Here is an 18,592-nt window from a genome sequence, read left to right as displayed (position 1 = left end):
TAAGCAGAGGTCAATAATTTGTACGGCCCTCTGAGGATGTTGAAAAAATTGAAATGGCCCTTGAGAGGAAAAAGGTTCCCCACCCCTGGCATAGAGGAACGCCAATAACTCCAGTAATGACAGGTTTCTCTCAAATGTTTGGAGCAATGTGTTGACAGTTTGACAGAGAGGAGGGAGAAGGAAACATGCTTGGTGATCGCAGTGAACTGACTTACATTGAACAGGTTTGTCTTGTTTCTTTCACAGAAAAGTCCTTGTGCTGGCATGTGCTTCAGCTGTTGCCATGGGACACTGCTTCCTAGCAACACATCTCGGGCCCACTGTAGGTTCTGAGGAGAGAAATAAATGTGAAAAACACATACGTTTGAATGTACATTTATTTACACGCACAACATCATTCCTAATGACAGAACCAAGGGGATACCCTTTTTTGTATGAATAGATTGATGGACTATATTTGCATGCTCAATTAACATCTCGCCAAAAAGAAAAAAAGGGAAAATTAGGCTAATTTGCAATCAGGGAAAGTCAGACCCCCTTTTCACAGCGTGATGACTCACAAATCAGTGTCTACGCCAGTGCCCTGTCGGAAAAGATAGCACACTAATGCCACTTCATGTTATCTTTCACAGACCCAGTAGGCTATAGCATAACATTACAGGCTCCCTCTCACTCCATGGAGGGAGGGAGGATAGAGCTGGCCAGTCAACGTGAGCGGGAGCAGGTTTTCCTGAGAACAAAAGGGGCACAGAGGCTTTTAACACTGGATGTGTTGGGTTGTGAGGGCAGCTACACAACGTGTGTCATCAGCATCAAATCAACTGACTGTGTCATCGAGTCACAGCTTTTTCTTTGATCCAGGCAGCTGATAACTCCACTGGTGGCAACAACTGAGGGAAACCTTACCACCTGTGTAAGCCTCTATCAGAAGGTTATCTGCATCTCATTCATTCTCAAGGGAGTAATCTTTAAATTCGATCTGTTCAAAATATAATTATTATAACACATTTATACTGTTTATATTTGATATTATATTTTTTGTTGTTAATTCTCTATTCCACTTTTTTAAGTATTTTTATTTTAATGTCTGAACAAACTGATGCTTGGTTCTGTAACCAAATAATTTTCTAAATTGGGATCAATAAAGTATATATATATATATATATATATATATATATATATATATATATATATCTACATATCTATCCATCTACAAATGTAACGTTTTTTTTGTCTTGTAGCAAATAATGAGAACCATGCTGTGACACACACAGTACTCTGCGCTCAGATGAGCATATTACATAACATAAAAAAAAAACCTTTTCCATTCCCAATCCACCCTTATTGAGTGAGGACAAAGGCTGTACTAAAAAGGTTGGACTAATGGAGTGCCGACAGAAGGATGCCACCAGAGGAAAGCTCAACGCCACGTCTCTGTGCCAAACTGGCTGAGAGAGCACTGCGCTGCCACCCACGCACACCTCTGCCCACCGAGCCTCACAGCCAACACAGGCTGTTTCAGCAACTCCTGCGTTACTGCAGAGTGAACAGACCCACAACAGAATCCAAGTGGGGGGGAAGAAAGCTCTGATATACTTGACACTGAAATAATGAATCCAAAAGGTCCATGTCAATTGAGGAAATTGAAGCAATTCTTAGCAAACCCAATCTTCTGTAAATGTCAGCATTAATGAGAGGGGATAGTGATTATAGGGTGTATGACTTAGGTTTAATGGATGACTTGGCCTTTGAATGCAATGAAAGCGGACTTGTGTAATCCGTTAACAGGGGCACACTGACCTGATGGGCCTTGCTGTTGTGGTAGAAGAATGCCAGGCGGTACAGACTCTTGTAGTGCTGAGGGAAGCGGCCGAGGCAGAGGAAGAGAGATCCGACGCACATTTCCACCAGCATTCGTCTCTGGTCGCCACGATCTGTGGGCAGGGCCTTGGGCACCTCGATCACCTCGAGGGGGGGCTCTGGCTTCCTCTTCCCTTCACTGGCTGGGGTCTGAGGAGCAGCTTGTTGAGAGTGGGATGGCTTTGGAGGGGTCGCTGGGACGGGCAGAGGATGGGGACCAGGGTCTGCTGAGACCTTGGAGGCTGAAGACTCGGGGAGTGTCACCACCACGGCTTCTACCACTTCCTGGATAACTTTCTCTTCCGTCTGGATGCCAGAGTGATCTCTATGTGATGCTAAAGATTTAAAGCAAAGACTTTAATCCAGAGTTGTGCAGGTTAGACCAGTTTTCTGCTTGCTTTAAAAAGGTCATTTGTTAACCTTTATAAAATAACCCGTCATCACATTTCCCCAAACTGTCATTATATCCTGAGCCTCCACTTATTGCTTGCTATGGCATTTGCAAGATATCCCCATGCCTGGAGGAAAAAGACCAATGAGAGCAGATGAGTGTTTAAATAACTAACTTTAAAAAGAGAAAGTAAGCTCTTGTCAGTGGGGGCCGTGATTGCCTTTGTGTCGTTTCTGAATGTGGGAGAGAAACTTCCCCCGGAGGGAACTTTGGGATTTTAGTCTTTGCAGAACATTTACATGCACCTAAGGGAAAAGGAAAACCGCAAAAAAGCCAAACAGGGCCCTTTAACGCATTGATTGAGTGGGATGGACTCTCCTTTGATCTGATTGGTTATTTTTTATTTGTGCGCAATGGAATCTTGCAAATGTCATGAGGAGCAATAACAGGCAGGAGAGAGAGGAAGCTGTCCACAGATGATCTGTCTCATATACTGTGAGCATATAAAACGTTAATAACTGAACCTGTAATGTCGAGAATGTAAACATCAGAACACCACATCTGACTGTGACATTGTTGTATAAATTCATTACATTCAGCTAAAAGATATAAAGGTAAATGCAGCCATAAAGAAATAAGTCATTTCTAGTCCAAGCGTACCTGTGTCCTCAGATGCAAACTGCCCGTCCTTCACTGGGGTCGTACTCTCTGATGACGAGGAGCTGACTTTCCCAGAAGCAGGTTTGTGGCTGCTGTCCTGGGAGCTGGCGGGGTCAGTGAAGGCATCCTGGGTGGAGTTGGAGTCAGAGAGAATCACCACTTCACTGTCCTGACTGCGCTCTGCCAGAACAAAAACACATCATGGGTCATGCCGCCAGTCGCATGGACCCAGATCGAGACATATTAGTACATCCTTTCTGGATAGCATTACAAAATATAATTATAATTGTGTCTTTCCTTTCTAAAAAGTGGGGGTTTTCTTTTTTTCAGGTGGGACAATCTTTTATTGATCCAGTTAAGATTACTGTATTGTATGAGTTTTAACAAATTATCCAAAATGTGTAATGGAATAAATGTATAGGTCTTTTTCAAGCTGTTTTTAAAAGCCAAAAATGTCCTGTTATAATGTGTGTGTGTGTGTGGGGGAGAAATAAATATCATTTTTGAAACACGAATAGGTCCTTAGCCACAAATCCTTATTAGTGCATCCCAAATGACACATTGTTATAAAAGAGAGATGGTTTGTTTTTGTTAGAGGTCCAAAACCAAAATGCCAGCATTCCTCTTAATTGCCGTGTTGTGCAACCTCAGCAAAAAGATCCTTGGCAGGGAACTGTTACTAACACAATCAGAAGGGCAATAAGCTTTTGCTATTTCAGTGACTATTGCACACAAGGGGCTTTTCAAAGGATTCACAGTTATCAGCTAACAGGAGAAGTTACTATGGCACTGTAAGGTTTGTGAAAGCTGAACACTTCCCGCTAGAATGCACTTCATTTAGGGTTAAAACATCTCCTCTTAAAGAGTTTTGTTGGTTTGAAGAGCAGTACCATTCAGGGAAGCCAGCCACATTGAAGACCTGGGCAGGCAGTAATCATGGTCAAACTCTGGTGAGGCTGTTGAAGATATGGGGAGCTGGTTTTAAAATATAATCAAGAAAAGCCGTTATCTTAGAATTTATATTTTTAAATGTCTGCAATTTTCCTTAAAAATCCATAATTTGTTATTATGAAAACTGAATAGATGTAATCCCTTTGAAAATGTAGAACCTGATTCAGACACAAACATTCACAGTATGAGTGCAAGTGTTAGGAATGTATCAAGTGTGTCTAAAGATCAATATTTCATCCCAAAATGAAAAAGTAAGGCCTGTGAAATGATCCGTGGATAGACATGCTGCATCTTTGGCAAAGCAGCGAAGACCTACGAGTTTTAAAAATGCGATTTTACACAATAACTGATCTCTTGCTTTACCGTCAATTGTACAGCACAAAAGAAAGAAAACATCAACAGTGTACATGATGACCAGGAGATCTTGAATGCATTTCACCAGATAATGAGAAGATAAACGCATGTCTGAATCAGGTCCTGCACTCTCGTTGTCACCTTTAAGCAGCACTCAAGCCAGAAAAAGTTGGCGCTTTCAAGTAAACATGTGCATGGTGGAGGGTTTTCTGACTGCAGTTTCTTGAATTGACATTTTCACACTAACACATGATTAAGGAGAGATTTTTGAAATATCTAAAATACTTTGTCGGTCAAGTTAAGCCCACACCAAACTCAAATCACATGAGACCACATGACACACCAGACAATTAAGTGAAGTGTGATACAAGACTGACGTTATCCGCTCGTGAAGACATTCACCCTGTTAGAACTACATGCATATAAATGGCAAAGCAGGTGGTAAAAGCAAGCAGGCAAAGAGGTAGCAGGCAGGTAGGTAGGTAGGTAGGTAGGTAGGAAGGAATCTGGAAAGGGTGACAAAACTGGCAACATGGGCAATATGGCTGCGTTATTTGCACATTCAAGCTAAAGATGACACATGGGGAGGGGATGTCTGTTTTTGTCATATGTAAAGAATAGTCCGAACTGTTCCTTCCAAACATTATTTTGGTTTCTGGTTCACACTTAATTGCCAGGGTAGGAACTAAAAAAAAAACGTTGACTTTCAATTCCTGAAATGTAAATCCAGGCTGCTTTAACTAACTGTGCATGTGCCGTACATGGCTGTTTGCTATTTTAAAAACATTCTATGAAGTCTTCTCTGAAATTTGACAAGACAATTATCATTCCATGACTGCAATTACAAGAGTCAAAATACAAGATAATCAATGTGCTTGAACAAAAAGGTCAGTTATATTTATCACTGTTCAAACTCTGAACAAGATGTACATTACTGAATTACTGAAAGCACTAATGTACAAGTCATTACTGCATGATAATCTCCGTCTTTATGTGTTTTTCAAAAACACACATTTTATATTTTCACATCCTGCCTTTATATTGGGGAATGAAAACGTTCCTGTTTATCACAACTGGCTTGTAAAGTGCCTCGATTCTTTTTGAACAAACATCTTGTTGCATGAATTCACACTTTTACATTTGGATTTTTTTTTTGTCTGCAGTTGTTCCAAATGTTTGCTTGGGCATGGCTGGCTTGCTAGTTTGTTGTGTGTTTCATCTGTTGTTGATTTGTCTGTTGTACTTAAGGTTAATTTGCAAAGCAGATCATCTCAATAAATGATCTGATTGAAAAGTGATTAGAATAATAATGCATGTGCTTGCTAATAATTATGTAATCAGTGTAAAAAAAAAAGACCTGGTTATAATGAGCACAGGATTAGATCTCTGACAATGCAAACCACTCTGTTGAACCAACACACAGGGAAGCAACAAATCAGGATCATAAAGAATTAGCAGGCATGTCTCGTGAAGCTATAGGCTTAAGGAAGTTGTAACAAAGCAACATTGTAGAATATTAGGAGAGGCAAGATGATTGGTAAGAAGAGAAAATAGGACCAGAAATAAAGCAGCAACAAGAAATGGTTTCTTCAGCGCACACACACTCACTCACACGCACAAAGACACACTCAATCATTCGTTTCAAACTGCTGTTTTGTCAGGCAAAGAAAAGGGTGAAATAATCAGTAGCCATATTGCCCATTTCACCACATCCCAATCACCCAGTGCATAGGGATCATAGTAACTGTAACCAAAACCATTAAGCATGGTGATTAGCAATCTGAGCACTCCCCAATGGGCTTCCTGTCCCAGTGCAGAAAGGGCAGAGAGCCCCACCCCAGAGACAGTGCCTAGGACTGGGACTGTACCATCGGCCTGCTGCTCCTCATGCCGCTGCTGCTGCCACTGCTGCCGTCGGAGTGTTTTGCGTTTGGCGTAATCATGGTCAAACGGCGTGGCCACGTAAGGAGGGGATGTCAGACCTGGGGTGGCAGCGGATGGACGGGAGGGGCTCAGGGCGTTCCCTGTGCAAACTGACGAGCAATTAAAGTCTTCATCCGTCATGGAGGGGGGTTTCTCCCTGCAAAAACATCAAGTTCCAATCAACAACAATGTGAATTATGGTTTTGCAGTGTTTGTGTGATTGCTGCTTGGTTATATTTCTATCTTACTTTTCAAGGGACCTAGGCATGCTCGGCATACTCTTCTCTTCCGCCCTGGCAAATGCCCCGGTAGCGGCCTCTACCAACAAATTGAAAAACAGCTCGTGGTCCAGATCAGACACTTCACCCTCTAATAGTTTAAGGGTGGTGGCACTGAGACGGAAATGCAACTGGAAGACAGAAATTAGAAATTAGACGTGAAAAAGGCGGAAACGTGAAAGCTTTAAACAGCTATATTACATAACACAATCAATGTGACACCACTAGAAAGCGTTTGATCCACCGGCGACAGGTAGTTTACCTCCAGGGCTTCCATGGCCAGGTCAGGAGGATTATGGTAGTGGATTTTCCGGGGGTACCTTGCAGCTTCCTCATGCAGATAGTGTGCTGCCTAGAGATATAAAAAGGAGAGTCACCAACCCGACACAATCATCTGTTAAGGTAAAATGGAGGGAAGGCGTGCAGTAAGGAGTAGTGTGTGGGCTGGCATCATGGTTCTGCATCCTCTGCTGACCTCCATGACACCGTGTTTCATATAGGTTCATGTGCCTCCTCTGATCTAATCACAACAACAAAGCGATGACTAACTCCATGCATTGTTTGCTTTAGGAAAAAAAAAACATCTTGCGAGGGTGGAAGGGCAGCGGCCTTTGTTTCTGTAGGCGGGTTATGAAACGACTCCGGAGAGAGCTTAATAAATGGCTGCAGTCAACTTCACACCAAAAGATTTTTGAAATGACTTTTTCTACGGTTATCATTTCTCTGATGTTAACCACCAAGAAAGGTATCTATTAAATGTAATTGTTTCTTCCCATCAGACTGAATTCTATTAATTATACTCACCTAAGAAAATAACCCTGAACCTTATGCTTTTGTATTTTTAGCTGTGTGATAGGCGTATTCTTCCAGCTATTTTTTAAGATCTTAAGTTGACACGTTTTATTGGACCCCAGAAGAAATGAACATTCAAAAGAATGCATCATAAAACATAATATATTGACCCGGTTGCACTGCACCCATACAATCTCAGGCACAATGACAAACCCTAAACAACACAGAACGTGCCTGCCTACACCTGCAAGCATAGCATAGATCTTATGGAGAGATTAACCAGCGGTAGCTGCTAGGCTAACAGCGATAAGATCAGAGAGGCCATGCCAGAGCCTACATGTCATCCACATTACTTCTTTATATCAGATTTTGACCTGTGCAGAGAACAAAGCGTCGTCTTGTCCTCATTGTTTAATGCCACCGGCAGTCAGGAGGGAATGAAACAGAACTTAAGGTTATAACCTGAAGTTGTTTACCTTTTTGTAAAGCTGCAGATATTCCACTGGAGACTGTTTGCGTTTCTCTGCTATCTTCCCGAGCATGTAGTGAATGAGCCACTCTTCTTCATCACTGTCCCCCTCACAACGGGAAGCTCCCTGGAAACACTGGGAGGCTGTTTCCAACATGGAGTCTCTCCTTTCTTCCATCTGAATACAAACACACGTTTGAACCTTGATGAGTTATTTAGATGAAGGCGACAGATCCATTTATGTTACAACAAATTCACCTGTGGAACAGGCAAAAGGGACAGAATGTGGCATCTGCTCACACAAGGAACATTTGACATTAAAACTCAACAAAAACTGACAAGTGACTACAGATGAGGAACAGGACCCCTCTGTTAACATGTCTCACCTGTTTAACCACCTCTGGGGGGAGCTCGTTGCGCCACTGCTTGAGCTGACGAGAAGCAAATGTATGCAGCGAATAAGAAATGGTGCCGTACTCGATCCACAGAGACAGGTTGGAGCTGTCTATTTCCAGGGCCCTCTTAAAGCAGTGAAGCACTGCCTGAGAGTGTTTCCATATAGGAACATCACTTTTCAGCTCATTGGAGTTGAGCTTTTCCTGAATACGGCTGGCCCGAGCTAAAGCCATTCCGGCCCAGGAGTCAAACCTGAGGAGACATGTTTGCTTTTAGTAAAAGGTCTGTAGTACTGTCTGTACTGTTTTTGTAAAATACAAGACACACATTTGCTAATACAGTGGAAACCGCTTATAGTGTTCAAGTCTGGATCAAATTGATCACTTTACCCGTATGATTATTTAACAAATATTGTTTTGGTTTTAATAAAATATCATGCAGATTATCATATTTTGTTAATTTATTACATGATAAGAAGGTAATGGAACAGACTGCTTTGGTAATTACTGGCTCGCTGCCAGTTCTTCTGCCTGCCATTTTGCTAGGGGCCTTCTTAAATTAAGAGCGTTATCTTTCATTTATTTATTACCGTTACAAGAAAATTAATGTATATTTTGTCCTTAAAGGAACTAACGGTACGTCCACACGGCAGCGACGCTTCCCATTCACTTTGAATGGGGTAACGTCACGCTTTACCGAACTGCATTGTGGTTCCGTCGCGTGGCTATGCCTCCGTTGCTCGCTTCGAAAGTTGAGAAAAGTTCAACTTTTCAAGCATCGTTAGAAGCGCCAGCCAATCAAATCATATGCCAGTACAAGCTCTAGCCAATCAAACCGCGTGCTTGTGTGTCCGGGGCGGGAGATTAATGTGATTGGTTGTTGGTCGCACGCCAGACACGCCCACCGGAAAGCTTCACCGCGACGCTGCCGTGTGGACGTACCGTAACACTGTTATACGACAGCTTAATGACTTTTCGGAAATGAATAAAAACAGGATGTATTCCGTTTCAAGCTTATGGATCCACAGCAGTGGTTGATAACTGTAACTGTGATCACTAAAATTGGTTTCTCCTGTATTCATAACACATAGATGCTTTATGGCACTAAAGTAAAGAAAAGAGCTACCTGTTGGGACACACGCATATGTCATGCATGTAGAACTTGATGGCTTTGGACTGCTCCTTGTTCTTGAAATGGTAATCAGCCAGCAGGTAGAACATCTCATCGATGATTGGAGGAGCAGGAGCACTACCCTCAGGAAGACAAGGGGCCTGAAAAAGATATTAATTAAAGATTACTTTAATAACCATGATTCTTAGGGACAAGCCTGCAAAATGAAGCTGAAGGAATGACGGGCACAGAGACAGAGCAGAACTCAGCCCTCTTTAGCCTGTGAGTCACTGGTGTCTGTCTCCACAGTCAGTGTGACCTCACAAACTGACCTTTTCTGCCATGCCCTCAATGTAGGCTGCCACTTCATCCATGGTGAGGACGGGGGTGTCGCTTGTGGGGGCGATACCAGCGAACCTCCTCAGCAGATTGGCTAATTCAGCAGACACTGTGCTTGTCTTATAGCTGTCAAATTCAGGCAGTGACTTAGGTTTGAAATACTGGAACATGAAGAGGGCATCACACCACAGCAGCTCAACCTGCAAAACACAGATGCAGTTCACAGAAAAGCGTTAGTGTCAACATGCATTGTGTTAGAGGGCAACAGACAAGAGAAATTAAGTGGTATGGAGGTTTTCTGGGGACACTCCTCTTGCTCTGTGATGTTGCATAACTACAGTCAGTAGCACTATTACAAAAACGGTGGCAATGACACCCCCCTTGTGGCTGGACACGTGCATTACAAAAATACATGAGACCAGGGGTTGTATCCACAAAGCTTCAGAATGCATGAGGTAAGAAAGGAGTGGAATTGTTATTTAAGAGTTATAATGTAGCTTTTCAAAAATAATCTTTGGGGTCGATATGATCTCAAAAGGTGAACAACGATAGGTCTACATTTTGCTGAACAACAGTGGGTGGAGTGCTGCAGGTTGATCCAACGGTTTTTTACATTTCTCACTAATGCTTTTTCGTCATTAATGCCATTTGACCCCCTCAATTGACCCCAGGTGTACTAACCATACAAGCCAACAAAACATTAATGGAAAATGCAGACGTCCTCTGTGAGTGAGGGTCAACGAGGGCAAATGATTGCGTCATTGGCAGTCTCTCAAATCTCTTTTTGCCAATACATGTGAGAAATCATACCAATTAGTCAAAGCCATTTTCACCACCTCCTCACTATTTCACCGCCTCTTCAACACCATTTGTCTTTTATCTTTATAGCAGCCATTTTAGATTTACATAATACTTTGGTTTAAGAACAACAAGCTGAGCTGTATTTGATTTTTGCATTTTGTAATTCAAAAGAATCTCCGAGCAGCATAAAATGAAATGTATGACCAGAGAGATGTTTAGGAGCATGTGAGTGAGTGACCTGTGGAGACGAATGATCCTCAAGGTAGCGGGCCTTGCTCTTCTTACTGGGGTAAGCATATAGGCAGAAAAGGGACTGCTCCAGGGCCATCTCCAACTCTTCTTTGTAGGGGTGAGACGCAGTGCTGGAAGAGGCTGCAACCTCTTTTTTCAAAACTTGAACCTTAACAAAACATAAGAAAAAACGCCCGGTCAAAGTAGTACATACAAATTATTCTAGTTCACACTATCATAAAGACATTCTTCAGGGCTTCATTTACATTATTTAAAAATGTACTAGCAGGAATGTACCGCGGCCATGTTCTCAAGCTGTGCATTCACATAGTATAATATGTGTAGAGAGAAGTCTATAAATACACTTACATAGAACTTGAGCAGTGCGCCGTCTGAGTTGCAGCACATGGAGCGACGGCCGAGATACTCATGGGCCGTGTTCAGCAGCATCAGGGAGGAGGGCAGCATGGGAGTGTCTGAGTTCTCTGGAAATGAGACTTGAAAGGGTCACTCGGTGTAACAACTACCAAGGGGAAAGTGAAGGCATTCAAAACAAGAAGACAACAAACCTTCATCATCCCCCACAGGGATATGCTGTCGAAGCATGCAGTCGAAAGCAGCCTCCTCATGTTTGATAATGCGATACAGGATAATCCAAGGCAGGACCGAGAAGAAATAAGGGTCCTTGGGATCGTCGGAAATGTTCATGCTCATGTCAATCAGCTGGAAACACACAAACAACAGATTACAATTCCAAAGAGGCTGATTAGTTTCTACTCATAGTGTCAAATTTAAATGTTTTTTGGCTTTGGCTCCCTTCTTACCTGAATGAGATTGTTTGCCAGTCGAGCCATACTGGAGAGGTTAGGGATATTGCTTAGAATCTCTGAGACTGTGATGAAGCAGACCTCGGTGCCGTCCAGCAGCTTCCCGATGGTACTGACCCACTCCTCCTTACTGGGGGACGAGTTGTTAGGAGCAGAGTTGAGCTGCTGCAGGGCTTCATTCAAAGCCAGCTCGCTGTACTCCAAACACTGCTGGTAGTCCTCAAGCCTCAACAGCGAGTCCTAGAGTTCAAATTGAGGGAAGAAGTGTCAATCATCACACATTTCAAAAGATCTACCAGGTTCAATGGATACTGATGGAGAGGATCTAACCTGCAGCAGCATCAGCTGAGCAGGCCGCTCTGGTGCTGAGCTCACAAACTCCAGAGGTTTACTCCTGCCGCCGTAATTAAGGGTGGGCTGCAGCAGGCGCACCACAGAATCAAAGTCTGCAGACTCAAAGAGACGCTGGATCTCCTCCAAGGACTGACAACGCTCCAGAGACTTCAGCCTCTTGTCAATCTGTCCATGGGGATAGACAAAACCAAAAAATAAAAAAGGGACTTGTATCTATTTAATAATTTACACTCGTGCTTAAAAATCAAACAGGGAAAAAAAACAAAAGTTGTGTTTTTTATTTAATTATTTGTATGATTTAGCATAATACACTTTTTTTTTTTAATAATTGCAAATCGACTTAAGTACTGCTAATCTTTTTTTTCTATATTAAAGTTAGACTTTAAAACACTTTTTATATTATGATATTATACTTTGTTGGAAATGAGAGGTCATATTGATGGAAGGTGTTTGTCAGCCATTGCACTGACCTCCTCCACAGAGATCGCTGCGTCTACACGTAGGTTAGGCAGGCTGATGGTGTAATGTTTCCCTTCAGGAGTCTTCGGTTTGCTCTGCAACAGACCTACACACACATCATAGCTCTCCAGGGCTAACTCCATGTCTCCCTGACAAATACAAGAGACAGACTTACAAGTCTCATCTGGCAGAGTTTGAGGGAAAGGACCAAGTTAATAAAAAGTGAAGCAAAAACTAAAAATGTAGACTTTACCTGCAGGGCCAAGAATCGTGCCTTGAGCCAGTAGACACGCACCATGACATCCAGCCAGTCTTCCTCGAACAAGTCTCTCTGGGATGAACCTAAGGCTAGGAGTAACAAATCGTTTTGGAAGTGCTGCCCGGGGAACTCTGAGTCAGCCGCATCACTGCCAGGACAAATGCTGCTTCTTCTTGTAGACACTAGACAAGGAAAATAATATATAAAACAAATATAAACATGTTGAAACACACAAATGACTTTCCAGGGTTTAGCTATTCATTCATGTCACTGTGTTTAGAACTGTAATTGCAGTGCCCCCTTTAGGCCAATCTAGTCCAATGTATTAAAATCAACAGTATAGTGGCCTCAAAATGGTGGCTTAGCTCACTGCTACTTACTTACCAGCCTTCCCTTTGGCGTGTACCCATTGCTCCAACTGCAACTCCATAGATGCTAAGCTCATCTCCAACATTTCCTGTACAAGTAGCAGATATACAGTCACGTATTAGAGTTAGCTGTGGGGGCATCATATGAGGCCAATTCTGATAAAAACCTATAGTTCCCTGGTTCCAATTCAAGAAGATTTAAAGCTATATTAGAGGCTGGAAAATGCAGACTCTTTCAAAATGTGATACATATCCAGTCTGAAAATATCAGTACTACCTGGGACAGTGCCAATGTTTTAAATTGAACACGCACTCAAACGTCCTTAATGAAATAAAAATCAAAGTTCAAATAAGCATTTTTCTTGTCTGTTACCCGGATGTGTTTGTTGGTGCAGTCGCGAAGCAGAGGGTTAGGAAGCCCCCCGCTGTGCTTCCTCCAGGTCTTATAGACCTCCAGTACCACAGCAGTGAGGCCCCGGGGCCACTCCATCGTAAACTTCTGACCCACTGCCTTCAGATAACGCATCATCATGTCCAGTATACCACCATTGGTCATGTTATCGAGCAGGAAGTTGTGGACATCCTGTTGTTCTGCAGAAGGAAATGTGCAGTTTGTTAAAACGACAGAATCAGCAACATGGCTCCACATTTTAAATGCAAATCCACAATGCACCACTAACCATTTTCCATGTATTCAACTGATTCAGCAGGCAGGCAACTCCCATGTAAAGGCTTCATGTCCTCCTTCCCATCACACTGTGTCTCAAGATTACTCCGACTCTCATCATCATTATCAGGATCAAACTTCTTTAACCTAAGACAAACCAGTAAAGTCTTTCATCAACACAATTATAACAAGACATATATTTATGTATTGTACAATAGTTGAGTGTGAGATACCTTGAAGGTAGGTATTTAAAAAGCAGTTCCTGAAAATCAATCTTCTCTTCCTTCTTGCATTTTGTGTTTCGAACACGTGCCGAGCGTCGCTTGGCCGTGTCCCCACTATCTTCTACTGCCACGCGTTTCCTCTTTGGAGCTTTCTTTACTTTATCTGACATTGAAACATCCATGGCAGTAGCTGTAAACATACAAATAATTATTATATATTATTATACATAGGCAGGTCACATCAACATTTCTCTTTATAAACGACTGACCGACAATGGGAGCAGAAGTGGTGACCTCCACGGTGGTGTGGGCAGGTGTAATCTGAGGCTGGGCGCTGGGTTGGGGCAGCACTGCAGGCTCAGGGAGTGGCATGGGGGGCGGGGGGGAGCTGGGGCTGCTGCTCAGCACAGTGGGCGGGACCACACTGACAGGGCTGCTGGGCTGGGGGAGGTTCTGGAGGAAGTCTGGGTCCCGGTACTCCGATAAGTCAATTCTGCGGCCAAGACTCGGGCGTGGTGACTCACATGTGGTCTGATGTCGGTACATCGCAAGAAGGCTTTCACCCACATGCTTCCATCTGAGATACAACATTTATATAAAGGGATGTCACTTATTCACTGCAAGAAAGAGCTTTAGGCAACCGTACATGTAGTGCTGAAATCCTTTACTTCAATATCAGTCGAGTTAAATCAAGATTTTAAGGAACATATATACTGTTTCTGCATTTTCTAGCAACACTTTTCTAAGTATTAATTAATCCATTGTCACAAAGAAAAATGGCCTACAAAGAATGTATTCTATGTTTAAATTGCAATAAAGTTGTTAGATATTGTAATAAATATACTACTTGCAACCAAAATATATATTACAACTATAATAAGTTCTGCTACTAAAACACAGCAAATTGCTTGTTGAATATTATTACCAAAATGATTCTGTTGAACAAATGTAGGCTAAACCACCCAGACAGAAAGAACAAAACGTTCGCAGCACTTACGAGAGGCAGCGGATGGGCTGAATCAGGACAAGGTCTGCTTTTGGTTCACAGTGAGAGAGAGCCTGTCGGCGCTTTCGTAAGTCTAGTGCCTCTTCCACAATGGATTTGCATTCCTCCGTCTCCACTTCCACATAGTGAATAGACATATCACTGAAAATGAAGCACATCACAGAGCTTTGTCAGTGATGTAAACTTGTAGAGCTTCATTTAGGGAACATTCAAAAGAGATGGAGGAATACAAAGTGAGCGGCTTCACCATTTCATGAACATCTGCATTGTGTCCCTCTTCAGGCAGGGCTGCTCCTCAAAGATTTTCTCCTTCAACACCAGGCCTTTAGTGTAACAATGATCCCTCTCTAGGGCTTTGGCGATGAAGTACAAACAACCTGGGAGAATGTGTGCAGATAACAGTTACTTTGCTTTCTATACTTGAGTTATTACATTGTTAATGAGTGAGGTTACAGAGCAAAGGGGATTATAATGAAGCATTACATACAGGTGTAGTCACTGAGTGTATAGAGAATAGTTATGAGGTTGTCCAGGCAGGGCCAGTGGTCTGGGTTACAGTGCAATCCCTCCTCAAAGGCATGTCGAGCAAGTGGAATGCGCACAAGTCGCACAGCCACCTGACCGATTTTGTACCACATGTTTACGTCAGTGGAATCCAAAATAACTGCCTAAAAAAAGAGCAAAGCAGAACATAAGGTTAGTACTTTTATTCATGTGTATCTAAATGACGCATTTAAATCTGACCTGCCAAAAAGGATAATAAAGAAAAAGTGTTCAACTGGCACCATTTCCTTTGATTTACCTCCAAATAGAACTCCATAGCCGTCTCCAGGTCATCCCGCAATGCAGACATAGTAGCCAAGTTTTTGAAAGTAGAATATTTCAACATCAGTCCAGGATGCTTGAGACCCACTTTGTGATCATCCGAGGGCATAGCCTAAAATGATTAGAGAATAAAATCTAATTTGGCACCAAACGCAGAGCAATGCAGAATTCTCTTGCAGTCAATCAATATGAATGATTATACACACAGCTTTTGTACAAGAGCAGGGTTTGTCCCACCACAAAGCCAAAGTTGAAGTGCATATTGTGAATCATATATTTGGCGTATCATTGCAGCAAAAATAAAATGTAATATTTGGAAGGCAGGTTTAAAACGGATTCAAAATGTATACTTACAACAGTCTCACCAAGTAAAGCACAAGTGACGTCATAAGTTAACTGTTTTGGCACCAGTTCCTAAGAGCCCAGAGGCCTGTGGCAATGTGTGAAATATCTTACCTATATATACTAATCAGTATTTCATTGTGGTGGATAGGACTTGTATTGTATTAAAGTGTTATTGCTGTGATATTTTGAGAGTCTTGACAGCACTATATAATGAGTGATATATTACCTCTTTGAGCAGTGGAGTCTTGAGAAGCTCATGATAGGCCCTGGCTGACTCCTCAAACTTGTCATGTTTTTGCAGATCTAAAGCTTTGTGATATAAAGCAAATGCCTCAGCTTCCTGTTGACAGAAATAGAAGACCAATCAGAAAACCCATTAAGATGTACAGAGGCAAAAAAAAAGGTCTGCATCAGCTGTGCAGGCCAATCTTGCTGATTCATCCGCACAAAATCTGTACCTGAGCCTCTTTTGTCTGACTCTTGTTACTTCTCAAGGGGTCTTGGGACTCATCTGCAGCTGTCGAAGCAGCATTCAGCGCTGCTATGCGAATCTGTAAAGGGCACAGACAAAGTAGCAAACCCCTTTAGCAAGCAGATCCATAACTCCTGTTAATATACATCAGGATTGGGAACGAAGATGCATTCAATTATTAAAAGCCTTACCATTTTAATATGTTGTGATGAGACCTTCCACCTTCACGGTTTGTAGCTTTTGCTGGAATCTACACAGATGCATGGAAAGCAAACAAAGATAGGAAGAATGAAGGCAGGCAGGACATCAATTCAGCAAGAAAAACGGGACATAACGTGGAAAAACGTATAGAGAAAAACGTTAGATTACATTTCACAACACTGCTGCGACAAAATCATTTCCCAATTTGGCATGAATTAGGTATCTATCTATCGCTTACCAGTCTAAAGTCTCTACATTATTCATTACGTTTGTGCAGTTTTGAGTGTATGCTTGTCAACTGTTATCACGTAACACAATCATACATCTTGGGACCGGCTAGCTAACCTCACCAAAATGCAACTTAAAACTTAGCATAGTTAGCTTAGCTCTGCGGTGGTGCATTGTTCCAGTCTGTCCGGAGCAGGTATTAAGCTTCACCGGTTGTTATTATTACGAACAAAACCCTCGAAAGCATGCTTAATATAGATCGCTGACATGCTAGCAGATTCACCTGGCTCACATTATTGTCTCATTTAGCTGGTATTAGCAGATCATATGAGCTAACATTAGCTGGTGTTTCACCGGGTGACCATCACTTGCAAAGCTGGGCGTCTTACCGTTCATTCCCGATTTAAAAGCATTTGTAACGTTACTTTTATTCGAACAAGGCAGCGTACGGTTAAAAAAACACCGCAGTCATAAGTGGACGTAAGGTACAAAGCAAGTTTGAAACTTCATTTATTCTCCATCCTTTGTTGTTGTTAACCTTACGGGCGTTGGCGTCAGAAAGCATGACATTTGGTTACCGCCAATTAGTAAAGATGTCCCTGATTGGTCAATACGCTGTAGGTGCATTCTTGTGACCAATCATATGTTGGGATATTGGTTGAAGCCACGCCACAGAAAATGTCACTCATCTCAAAGTCTATGGTTAATCCTTATAAGTGAATAACTGGAATGGGAAAATGAAGAAGGAAGACAATATATTTTATATTAGGCACAACAAGCTAATTAACGTTTCACTTTGCATAACTACTTTACAAATCTGTCAAAAGTGTTGCTTTAAAAACATCTATAGCCATTACACTTATTTCAGCATCAGAATCAGAATACCTGTATTAGTCCCACAGAAAGATAATACGTTTACATTGTTAAAGCAAAAGTAAAGAGGACAAATATTAATTAAGAGTCATGCATAACATTTTAGAGATAGAAATTACACAAATTACAGCTCACAAAAAGTACCCATCCAGATGGACAACACTAAGTAGGCTACAGTATTTAAACATAAATAAAAATAATTGTAGCATGTGAAATAGTATGATAGCAGCCAGGGAATTTCAGGAAGGATACCAGAAAATAATGTCTTATACATCAATATAGCATACTCATTTTTATACATTTTTAGCCAGCATTGTAAATTGTGGCAAAAGGCAACCACTAGAGGGCAAAATGTTAATAATATAATACACTAAAATGTTTTCTCTAAGATTAAAGTGGTATTTTCCTGATCAAAGCATTGGGTTAAGGCTTTGGTCTTTAGCTGAATTGCTTTGTTTTCTGTGACATTTAATTGTGATGTAACCCTAACCCTAACCCATCATAATAATGATTTTATTAATATTATTTTTAACACAGCATGCAGATGATGCAAAACAGTGCAAGGCAGCATCATCTTTTAAGAAAGGTTCTTTTTCTCATGTCTTCCATCTGGCTGCATTCAAAAGAGATACATTATGTCTTTGTCAGGATATATGATGGCAAATTATAACAACTTCTGCAGTTTTTATGCGCAACAGCGTACTGTTTTGTCCTCAGTGACCCTGTCTGTTGCAGTCCTGTGTGGCTCCACAACTTACCCGCCTCCTCCATCCTCACCCCACCCCATCTTTCCCTTGGCTGAGCCTGGATAGCTGGCTCCACTATCAATTCCTTCTGTCAGCATGACTGCAAAATAGCTTACGTCACAGTCATTACTGGCTCTATAAAAGCCAGTGTATTTCAGATTCACTTCGCAGTCAACCCAGCTT

At 41.9% G+C, this 18,592-nt stretch overlaps 1 protein-coding gene across 3 annotated transcripts in view; it reads right to left on the bottom strand.

Annotated features, from left to right (window-relative positions):
- The window catches only part of cabin1 (calcineurin binding protein 1), a 40,074-nt gene extending 22,746 nt beyond the window's left edge, over window positions 1-17,328 (bottom strand). The window contains exons 1-31 of one of the 3 annotated variants that reach the window (XM_010787494.1): window positions 17,180-17,328; window positions 16,553-16,611; window positions 16,348-16,440; window positions 16,116-16,229; window positions 15,522-15,656; window positions 15,207-15,387; window positions 14,967-15,096; window positions 14,711-14,860; window positions 13,983-14,290; window positions 13,723-13,903; window positions 13,503-13,636; window positions 13,196-13,413; window positions 12,839-12,911; window positions 12,449-12,636; window positions 12,207-12,344; window positions 11,713-11,901; window positions 11,380-11,622; window positions 11,125-11,278; window positions 10,925-11,040; window positions 10,563-10,724; window positions 9,517-9,723; window positions 9,200-9,345; window positions 8,065-8,326; window positions 7,686-7,856; window positions 6,680-6,769; window positions 6,388-6,548; window positions 6,085-6,296; window positions 3,802-3,867; window positions 2,912-3,091; window positions 1,801-2,195; window positions 216-329 (exon numbers count right to left, since the gene is read on the bottom strand). In XM_010787494.1, coding sequence (XP_010785796.1) covers window positions 216-329; window positions 1,801-2,195; window positions 2,912-3,091; window positions 3,802-3,867; window positions 6,085-6,296; window positions 6,388-6,548; window positions 6,680-6,769; window positions 7,686-7,856; window positions 8,065-8,326; window positions 9,200-9,345; window positions 9,517-9,723; window positions 10,563-10,724; window positions 10,925-11,040; window positions 11,125-11,278; window positions 11,380-11,622; window positions 11,713-11,901; window positions 12,207-12,344; window positions 12,449-12,636; window positions 12,839-12,911; window positions 13,196-13,413; window positions 13,503-13,636; window positions 13,723-13,903; window positions 13,983-14,290; window positions 14,711-14,860; window positions 14,967-15,096; window positions 15,207-15,387; window positions 15,522-15,656; window positions 16,116-16,229; window positions 16,348-16,440; window positions 16,553-16,555 — 4,914 coding nt within the window. In that variant the 5' untranslated portion in view covers window positions 16,556-16,611; window positions 17,180-17,328. The remainder of the gene's footprint in view (window positions 1-215; window positions 330-1,800; window positions 2,196-2,911; window positions 3,092-3,801; window positions 3,868-6,084; window positions 6,297-6,387; window positions 6,549-6,679; window positions 6,770-7,685; window positions 7,857-8,064; window positions 8,327-9,199; window positions 9,346-9,516; window positions 9,724-10,562; window positions 10,725-10,924; window positions 11,041-11,124; window positions 11,279-11,379; window positions 11,623-11,712; window positions 11,902-12,206; window positions 12,345-12,448; window positions 12,637-12,838; window positions 12,912-13,195; window positions 13,414-13,502; window positions 13,637-13,722; window positions 13,904-13,982; window positions 14,291-14,710; window positions 14,861-14,966; window positions 15,097-15,206; window positions 15,388-15,521; window positions 15,657-16,115; window positions 16,230-16,347; window positions 16,441-16,552; window positions 16,612-17,179) is intronic. The other 2 variants (XM_010787495.1, XM_010787496.1) reach the window with 2 other exon arrangements.
- Window positions 17,329-18,592: the final 1,264 nt, after the last annotated feature.

Source organism: Notothenia coriiceps, unplaced genomic scaffold, assembly GCF_000735185.1.
Source record: "Notothenia coriiceps isolate Sejong01 unplaced genomic scaffold, NC01 NC01_scaffold00030483, whole genome shotgun sequence".
Lineage (NCBI taxonomy): Eukaryota > Metazoa > Chordata > Actinopteri > Perciformes > Nototheniidae > Notothenia > Notothenia coriiceps.
This window is presented reverse-complemented; position numbering and strand designations above follow the sequence as displayed.